Raw genomic sequence first — 10,558 nt, 5'->3', positions numbered from 1 at the left:
TTCTCAAAATTTGAACCATTATCAATTTAAAATTGATTTATGTATCATTCATGCAGAGGTATCGAGAAATGGTGATCTTTGCATATTTCTTCCAATTAGTCATTTTCATGATGTTCTCTCCTTTTATCTGAAGGTGCCCGCAATGGTTTTCACCGATAAGATCTTCTCTCTTGTCGTCTTATGGTGCCTATAAAGGTTTTCACCGATGAGACTCTTTTTTTTCTTTTTTATTTTTTACTTATGGTGCCCACAAGGGTTTTCACTCATAAGTTTTTTTTGACTCAACAATGTTGTCCCCGATGATCAATTGTTCGTGCAAGACAAATTGAATCTATCATTCTTAGAGTTGGTCAAATTGTCGATTGCTAGAATAAAATCATAAACTGAATTACAATTTGACACTATTCTATCAAAATAAAATTTTAAAATAATGCCCCAGTTTTCTATAAATACTGGAATATTGATTTGTTTTGTATGACCGAACCCCAAAGGGTTGCCTACGTATCCTTTTGGAATCAGGTCAAATGTAGTTTAAAATTTCAAAGGGAACTTCTTTTTTTGATTGATTTTTTTGAGCGAGGGTTTCTTTTCTTCCCAACCATAGTCGAAGTGCGCACTATTGTGCGATATCCCAAAAGTGCAAAAGGCAGTTTCTCATGCCATTGTCTAGTGCCTTGAACCATCCTCCTAAGAATCTTTTTGATATTCTTGTTGGCAGCCTCCATAGTTTCATTGGCTTTCGGTCCGTATGGAGTAGAATTGTGATGCACACTTTTGAATTGCTCAAATACTTCTTTCATCAAATTGTTATTAAGGTTTGCATCGTTATCTGTGATTATGATTCTTGAAATACCAAAATGATAAATGATGTTTGAATGGACAAAATCGATGACCTCCTTCTTAGTGACTGCTTTGAAAGTGATTTCCTCCACCCATTTGGTAAAGTAACCAATTGTGACCAAAATGAATCGATGTCCATTAGAAGCTTTTGGCTCAATTAGTACGATGACATCTATTCCCCATGCAACAAAGGGCCAAGGAGCGGCCATGGGGTGCAACTTTAAAAGAGGTGAATGAATTAGGTCACCATGAATTTGGCACTGATGACATTTTTTGACTAAGCAAAAACAATCCCGTTCCATGGTAAACCAGTAATACCCTGCTCGAAGTATTTTTTTTGCAAAGACATATCCATTAATGTGTAGTCCACATACCCTAGCATGTACTTCATTCATGATCTTCTCGGCTTCTTCAGCATTCACATATCTTAACAAGTTCAGATCCGGGGTTCTTTTATATAAAATTTCCCCACTAAAAAAGAAACCATTGGCCAGACGTCTAATAGTTCTTTTTTGGCTTCTATTGGCATGTTTGGGACATTTCCCTGTCTGCAAGAAATTCTTGATGTCTAGGTACCATGGTTCACCATTCGATTTTGCCTTCATTGTGTTACAATAGCCATGTTGGTACCGAACTTGAATCTTCAAGGGAGTGATGCAAGTGTTTCCAGGATATGGAAGCATTGAGAACAAAGTAGCCAAGACATCTACCAATTCATTATGAAACCTGGGGATGTATCTAAACTCGATGGATCTAAAAAAAATTCTAAGATCTTCCACACATTGTTTGTATGAAAGAAACTTGAGGTCTCGAGTTTTCCATTCACCTTGAGCTTGTCGAATAAGTATATAAGAATCTCCCAACACAATCAATTCTTGAACACCCAAATCAATTGCCATATTTATACCCATGATGCACGCTTCATACTCTGTTGTATTATTTGTACAGAAGAAACGAAGTTGAGCTGTTGCAGGGTAATGCTGCCATGTGGGTGATATGAGAATTTCCCCAATCCTTGTGCCTTTTGCGTTGATTTCTCCATTAAAGTATAATTGCCAGACCTGATTTTCATCTGGATCTACTCTTCAACTGAGTTAATCTCTTCATTTGGAAAATATGTATCCAATTGTTTATAGTCTCCATCGGCTGGATGCTCTGCCAACTGGTCAGCCAAAGCTTGAGCTTTCATTGTAGTTCGAGTGACATATATAATGTCAATTTCAGTGAGCAAGATTTGCCATTTCGCGAGTCTGCGAGTTGGCATTGGTTTCTGGAAGATGTACTTCAAAAGGTACATCCTAGATATGATATAAGTTGTGTAGGACAAAAGGTAATGCCTTAACTTTTGAGCTACCCAAGTTAGGGCGCAATATGTCCTTTCTAAGAGTGTTCATAACTAGTGAATTTATTTCTCATGTAGTAGATAGCTTGCTCCTAAACCCAAATGAATCATGTTGACCGAGAAAACACCCAAAGGAATTATCTGAAAGATATAGAAAAAGAGGCATATCAGGTTCAGGCGAGACCATACGGGAGGGTTGGACAGATACTCCTTGATATTTTCAAAAGCTTATTGACAATCCTCCGTCCATTTGAAAACAACATCCTTTTTTAAAAGTCTGAAAATGGGCTCACAAATGGTTGTGAGTTGAGCAATAAACCTGCTGATGTAGTTCAACCTCCCAAGTAGACTCATGATTTCGGTCTTATTTCTCGAAGGTGGCAAATCTCGAATGGCTTTTATTTTGGAAGGATCCAATTCGATTCCCCTTCTACTGATAATAAAACTCAGAAGTTTTCCAGATGGAACTCCAAATGCATATTTTGCTGGATTAAGCTTGAGATCATATCTTCACGCTCTTTCAAAGAATTTTCTTAGATCTTTCACATGGTCAACTTATGTTTTAGACTTGATGATTACGTCATCGACGTATATTTCAATTTCTTTGTGCATCATGTCATGAAGCATGGTGGTCATAGCCCTCAAGTAAGTTGTCCCATCATTTTTAAGATCAAATGGCATGAGCCTGTAGCAATAGGTCCCCCATGGAGTTGTGGAATCAATTTTCTCAGCGTCCTCTTCGTCCATCAAGATTTGATGATACCCCGCAATGCAGTCTACAAAAGATTAAATTTTGTGTTTGGCACAATTATGAACTAGAATGTGGATATTGGGCAAGGGAAAGCTGTCTTTTGGACTAGCTTTGTTCAAATCTCGATAGTCAACACAAACTCTTGTCTTTCCATCCTTTTTCGGCACAGGAATAATAATTGACAACCAAGCAGTGTAATGAATGGCTTGGATCATAGTTGCATTTAGTTGTTTCATGATTTCTTCCTTGATTTTTTCACTCACGTCCGGTTTGAATTTTCTTCTTTTCTGTCAGATGGGTGGAAAATCAGGATGAGTGGGCAAATTTTGGACCACTAAATCAACACTCAAACCTGGCATGCCATCATAAGACCAAGAAAAGACATCTTTGTATTCAAACAAAAGTTGTATTATGGCATCCCTAATTTCCTTCTTTACATGAAGACTTATTTTTATTTCTTTGACTTCCTCAGTACTTCCCAAATTGATTACCTCGGTTTCACTAAGATTAGGCTTAGGTTTGTGCTCAAATTGTTNCATATATATAAAAGCTAGAGAGTTATATAATACATATAAATCTATGGAAAAAATATTCCAATAGTTGAACCTCCATCTTGTAAACCTAGAAGCGATGATACGGATGATTGGATGGATGATTATCTTGAGCTTGAATCATCTACTAATAATAATTTTGATTTATATTTCAATCAAGCACGGGAAAAGATTAGGCATGAAGAAGGACAACTTCAACCTCCAATATTAGTATGGTGGAAGAATCGTGAAAATCAATTTCCAACCCTTGCTAGGATTGTTCGAGATGTGCTAGCGATTCAAGCATCATCGGTCGCTTCGGAGCAAGCCTTTAGTGCGGCGAGATTTATGATTGGAGATCATCGATATTCATTAGCAAATGATACTTTGGAAATATCGGTGTTGTTTCGAGATTGGGTCAATGTCGAAAGAAGAAATACCAGACTACCACAATTAAACAGCCAAATATAGAAGACGAAATAGATGAAATATTTGGTGATAATAGTGATGATGGTATGGAAGCAATGAAAGAAGAACGACAAATACAAGTTCCAAAAAATGTTTCTTTTGAAATGATACAAAAGTTACGAAAAGATTTTTAAAAAAGTTTCAATTGTTAGTAAAATAATTAATATTCAATACCTAGATTATGTGCTCTTTGTCTCTTTTTAATATTTGTATTGTACAATTTATTTATTTGAATAAATATACGGCTATTCGCCTTGATTTTCTTTTAAAATAGTCTCTTATATTTAATCCAAGTCATTTTAGAAATTTAATTTTCAACTATTTTAATATTAGTTTAAAGTTTAAACTTTAATATAAAATTGAATTTTAAGGTTTAAACTTTAAATTCAATATAAAGTTATAAACTTTAAAATTTAAAGTCAATTTTAAACTTTAAAGTTTAAAGTTTAAACTTAAATTCAATTGAAACTTTAAAGTTTAAAGTTTTGAATTGAAGTTTTTTAATAATATAATATTATATAATAATTAAAGTTAATAAAAAAATAAAACAAATTACCGGTACACAATGATCCGGTAAGAACCGGTTCCGGTCCGGTCCAAACCGGTTCCAATCCGGTAACTAAGGGACCGGACGGAACATTTGGAAATTTCCGGTAAAACCGATTCCGGTAAGACCCGGTTCCGGTAACGAAATCCGGTAACGAGGACCGGTTCCGGTATAACCGGTCCTGTTGATCCGGTCCTGTCCGTTTGCCAGCCTTACTTGAACCATCCTCCTGAGAATCTTTTTGATATTCTTGTTGGCAGCCTCCACAGTTTTGTTGGCTTTCGGTCCGTATGAAGTAGAATTGTGATGCACAATTTTGAATTGCTCAATTACTTCTTTCATCAAATTGTTATTAAGGTTTGCAGCGTTATCTGTGATTATGATTCTTGAAATACCAAAATGATAAATGATGTTTGAATGGACAAAATCCATGACCTCCTTCTTAGTGACTGCTTTGAAAGTGATTTCCTCCACCCATTTGGTAAAGCAACCAATTGCGACCAAAATGAATCGATGTCCATTAGAAGCTTTAGGCTCAATTGGTCCAATGACATCCATTCCCCATGCAACAAAGGGCCAAGGAGTGGCCATGAGGTGCAACTCTGAAGGAGGTGAATGAATTAGGTCACTGTGAATTTGGCACTGATGACATTTTTTGACTAAGCGAAAGCAATCCCGTTCCATGGTAAACTAGTAATACCCTGCTCGAAGTATCTTTTTTGCAAAGACATATCCATTCATGTGTGGTCCACATACCCTAGCATGTACTTCATTCATGATCTTCTCGGCTTCTTTAGCATTCACACATCTTAACTAGTTCAGATCCGGGGTTCTTTTATATAAAATTTCCCCGCTAAAAAAGAAACCATTGGCCAGACGTCTAATAATTCTTTTTTGGCTTCTATTGGCATGTTCGGGACATTTCCCTATCTGCAAGAAATTCTTGATGTCTAGGTACCATGGTTCACCATTCGATTCTGCCTTCACTGTGTTACAATAGCCACGTTGGTACCGAACTTGAATCTTCAAGGGAGTGATGCAAGTGTTTCCAGGATATGGAAGCATTGAGAACAAAGTAGCCAAGACATCTACCAATTCATTATGAAACCTGGGGATGTATCTAAACTCGATGGATCTAAAAAAAATTCTAAGATCTTCCACACATTGTTTGTATGAAAGAAACTTGAGGTCTCGAGTTTTCCATTCACCTTGAGCTTGTCGAATAAGTATATAAGAATCTCCCAACACAATCAATTCTTGAACACCCAAATCAATTGCCATATTTATACCCATGATGCACGCTTCATACTCTGTTGTATTATTTGTACAGAAGAAACGAAGTTGAGCTGTTGCAGGGTAATGCTGCCATGTGGGTGATATGAGAATTTCCCCAATCCTTGTGCCTTTTGCGTTGATTTCTCCATTAAAGTATAATTGCCAGACCTGATTTTCATCTGGATCTACTCTTCAACTGAGTTAATCTCTTCATTTGGAAAATATGTATCCAATTGTTTATAGTCTCCATCGGCTGGATGCTCTGCCAACTGGTCAGCCAAAGCTTGAGCTTTCATTGTAGTTCGAGTGACATATATAATGTCAATTTCAGTGAGCAAGATTTGCCATTTCGCGAGTCTGCGAGTTGGCATTGGCTTCTGGAAGATGTACTTCAAAGGGTCCATCCTAGATATGATGTAAGTTGTGTAGGACAAAAGGTAATGCCTTAACTTTTGAGCTACCCAAGTTAGGGCGCAATATGTCCTTTCTAAGAGTGTGTACTTGACCTCATAACTAGTGAATTTATTTCTCAAGTAGTAGATATCTTGCTCCTAAACCCAAAGGAATCATGTTGACCGAGAAAACACCTAAAGGAATTATCTGAAAGATATAGAAAAAGAGGCCTATCAGGTTCAGGCGGGACCATACATGAGGGTTGGACAGATACTCCTTGATATTTTCACAAGCTTGTTGACAATCCTCCGTCCATCTAAAAACAACATCCTTTTTTAAAAGTCTGAAAATGGGCTCACAAGTGGTTGTGAGTTGAGCAATAAACCTGCTGATATAGTTCAACCTCCCAAGTAGACTCATGATTTCGGTCTTATTTTTCGGAGGTTGCAAATCTCGAATGACTTTTATTTTGGAAGGAGCCAATTCGATTCCCCTTCTACTGATAATAAAACTCAAAAGTTTTCCAGATGGAACTCCAAATGCATATTTTGCTGGATTAAGCTTGAGATCATATCTTCACACTCTTTCAAAGAATTTTCTCAGATCTTTCACATGGTCAACTTGTGTTTTAGACTTGATGATTACGTCATCGATGTATATTTCAATTTCTTTGTGCATCATGTCATGAAGCATGGTGGTCATAGCCCTCATGTAAGTTGTCCCATCATTTTTAAGATCGAATGACATGAGCCTGTAGCAATAGGTCCCCCATGGAGTTGTGAAAGCAATTTTCTCAACGTCCTCTTCGTCCATCAAGATTTGATGATACCCCGCAATGCAGTCTACAAAAGATTGAATTTCGTGTTTGGCACAATTATGAACTAGAATGTGGATATTGCGCAAGGGAAAGTTGTCTTTTGGACTAGCTTTGTTCAAATCCCGATAGTCAACACAAACTCTTGTCTTTCCATCCTTTTTCGGCACAAGAACAATAATTGACAACCAAGTAGTGTAACGAATGGCTTGGATCATAGTTGCATTTAGTTGTTTCATGATTTCTTCCTTGATTTTTTCACTCACGTCCGATTTGAATTTTCTTATTTTCTGTTAGACGGGTGGAAAATCAAGATGAGTGGGCAACTTTTGGACCACTAAATCAACACTCAAACCTGGCATGCCATCATAAGACCAAGAAAACACATCTTTGTATTAAAAAAAAAAGTTGTATTATGGCATCCCTAATTTCCTTCTTGACATGAAGACTTATTTTTATTTCTTTGATTTCCCCACTACTTCCCAAATTGATTACCTCAGTTTCACTAAGATTAGGCTTAGGTTTGTGCTCAAACTGTTCCAATTCCCTATTAATTTCCCTAAAAGCTTCTTCTTCATCATATTTAACCTCTTGACTCGATGATTCAAGAATAAACAACTCTTTGAGATCTGGGAGTGAATTCCGCATGCACATCATGTTATCAAAGCCGACATATAGAGAATTGAAAAATGGAGAATAAGAATTAGGGGAGGGGAAAGACAAAGATTTACTATGAAATTGGAATTTCATTGAAATTGAAAAAGGATAGAAGGGTTGACACTAATACAAAATATTTTCAAATATTCAGATCACAACCTTGACAACACCAAAATACAAAAGAGTAGCAAAACAAACTCCCAAGACTCCTTCCTTATGGGGAAATGAGTGGCTTCCCAATTGTTTAGCTCAACACCTAAGCCCACAAGATGCACATCGGCATGACTTGTACCTTCACCAACTTGGACCATGTTTACTTCACAAAACAACTGACTGAGATCCTGATTAACTTATTCAATGTCTTCATGAGTAAAGGAAGTTTCCATTTCTGGTCCTAAGGCTTGATAAAGGAATGAGAAATATGGGGAATCGCTTGTGGAAACGCCCAATCAATCCTTTTTATTTTGTTCTTAGCCTTATCTCAATTTCTCTTGCTTTGTTTGCATCCAAGGCCAGAACTACCTTGGTTTCCTAAAAGTGTAATAGGATCCACGATTCCTTGTGAACATAGTCCCAAACCTTTACTAGATTGATACTCATATTTGAGCATTGTCGTTGCTACCATTGAAGAGGAATAAGAGAGACATGGTTGGATGATGGGGTCTCCTTCTTTGAAGCGATCGACTGATACGACCTCAAAATACTGGTAAACAACGAAATCGTATCCTTCTTTTGCCTCAATGTATGGAATGGATGGATCTATGTAAATAGGTAAATCATCTTCCCTATGCACAATGATTTCCTGATGGTCGTATTCAATCTTAACAACTTGATGTAGAGTTGATGGGATTGCCCGAGCCATGTGGATCCATGGCCTTCCCAATAGAAAATTATAAGATGTGTCCATGTCCATTACTTGGAAGACAATCATAAAGTCCACCGGTCCAATTGTCATGTTTAACTTGATTTCACCAATGGTATCCCGCCTTGAGCCATCATAAGCTCGAACAAATACATTGTTGGGGCGAATTCTATCAGGGTTAATTTTCAAGCTTTGCAGCGTAGAGAGAGGAAATATGTCAACCCTTGATCCTCCATCTATCACGACCCTCTTTACATAGTGCCCTTCACATTTCACTATAAGATGCAAAGCTTTGTTGTGTCCATCTCCCTCCGCGGGAAACTCATCATCAGTGAAAGTGATGGTGTTCGACTAAAAGATATGGTTGTCCATTTTTTCTAATTGATTTACCATGGTCTTCTTCGATACATGTGTTTCATTCAAAATCTGACTCTTATGAGTGCAAAAGTATAAACAACTGTGAGATTTGTGTAGGGATTTTCTTCAATTCTTCCACAATAGAGTAATCCGAAACCTTAATCTTTATTAGAAACTCTTCTTCTTCTTCCTCAGTAACTGCTTTCTTCAGTGGTACTTGGATATTTTGGCCTATCTTCCTTTTTATTAACTCTTCTGGAGAATAACATCTTCCAGAGCGTGTCAGCCCTCATGCTTCATCAACCTCTTCGACAATCTCCTTTCCTCGGTAAACCACAATGATTTTGTTATAGTTCCAAGGAATAACCTTTGAATCAGTTACCGGGAGCTGCTGGACGGGCTTAACATAGATAGGTTCTTTTAACTTTGCCAAGCAACTTTGGTCCTATTGTGTTAATGAAAAGCCTTTTGATACATACAAATTCGGCATACCCGCTTGAACTTCAATCCACTTTGAAACTCCCGGGACACACAAAATTTTGGTATCAAGATTGACACCTTCCACACTCAAAGATTCGACTGGTTCTAAATTCTTTAACGACTTGTCTTTTTCTCTGATCTTCCTAAACAACTTTCCCATTTTGCCAAGGAGTTTGTACTCTTGATCATTACAGATCATACCCACTAAATTGTTTTGAGCTGGAAGTGTGTTATTAGTTACTTTGGGAGTGTTTTGATCATCCGTCACAACGACCACTCCATGATCGATTAGCTTTTCTATCGCCCCTTTCAAGGTCCAACAATTATTAGTGTTGTGTCCTGGGTTCCCTGAATTATACTCACATCTTTCATTGGCCTGGAAACCTGGAGCATTTGGATTCAGACGATGTGGTGGGATAGACTCAATCACTCCTATCTTCCTTAACTTTTGAAATAAGATGGAGTATGACTCTCCCAATGGAGTTAATCTCATTTTTTGTCCCTTCTCTTGAGCATAATTTTTCATAGGAGGAGGTTTGTAAGGGACTTGATAAGGTGGCCGTTGTGGCTGAAGGTTTGCTTGAGTTGGGGCCCAAAATTATGGGCGATTGAGAGGATTCATATATGGCTGAGCATTGAAGACTGTGTATGGAGATGGAGATACTGAATATTGAAGGACATTAGGGTAGTAATGTTTAGGATAAATAGATTGTCCCTGAATTGGCGGGTAAGGACAATCAGACTTCCTTTGAGAACCCCTTGACTTGTACGCTAACGAAAAACTTCCTTTTTCATTTTACGATTCCCAAAACTGCCTGAACCACCCTGAATGGCCTATGTGGTAGCTTTGATTGCTATATGGCTCAAGATCCTTCCTGTTTTGAGACCACTTTCGACCATTTCTCCAATTTTGATTGTTGTGTAAAATGGTCTTCCCATTGTGGCTGTCAGGTGGTAGAAGTAATCAGGATCTTGAGCCTCTATGAAGATGTAAACCAATTCTTGTTCATCTAATGGTGGTTTGACTCGAGTTGCTTGTTCTCTCCACTTGATAGCATATTCTCTGAAGCTTTCATTTGGCTTCTTTCTCATATTAGAGAGTGTATTGCGATATGGCATAATATCGACATTGTAGTGAAATTGTCTAACAAAATCTTGAGCCATATTATCCCAGATGTGCTCGTGGGAGATCTCTTTGTCTATGAACCACTCTAAGGCAACACCAGTCAGACTCTCACCCAA

General features: G+C 37.6%; 2 protein-coding genes across 2 annotated transcripts; both read right to left on the bottom strand.

Annotated features, from left to right (window-relative positions):
- Positions 1-4,550: 4,550 nt before the first annotated feature.
- On the bottom strand, positions 4,551-5,162 carry LOC125851007 (uncharacterized). Its single transcript, XM_049530808.1, has one exon. The coding sequence runs from the start codon at positions 5,160-5,162 to the stop codon at positions 4,551-4,553; it is 612 nt and encodes a 203-aa protein (XP_049386765.1).
- A 129-nt stretch (positions 5,163-5,291) lies between these two features.
- Positions 5,292-5,771, bottom strand: LOC125851006 (uncharacterized). The gene has a single exon (XM_049530807.1). It carries the CDS (start codon positions 5,769-5,771, stop codon positions 5,292-5,294), a length of 480 nt encoding a protein of 159 aa, XP_049386764.1.
- Between the last annotated feature and the right edge of the window lie 4,787 nt (positions 5,772-10,558).

Source organism: Solanum stenotomum, unplaced genomic scaffold, assembly GCF_019186545.1.
Source record: "Solanum stenotomum isolate F172 unplaced genomic scaffold, ASM1918654v1 scaffold21510, whole genome shotgun sequence".
Classification (NCBI taxonomy): Eukaryota; Viridiplantae; Streptophyta; class Magnoliopsida; order Solanales; family Solanaceae; genus Solanum; species Solanum stenotomum.
Note: the sequence above shows the minus strand (reverse complement) of the source record. Positions and strands in the feature narration are given on the sequence as shown.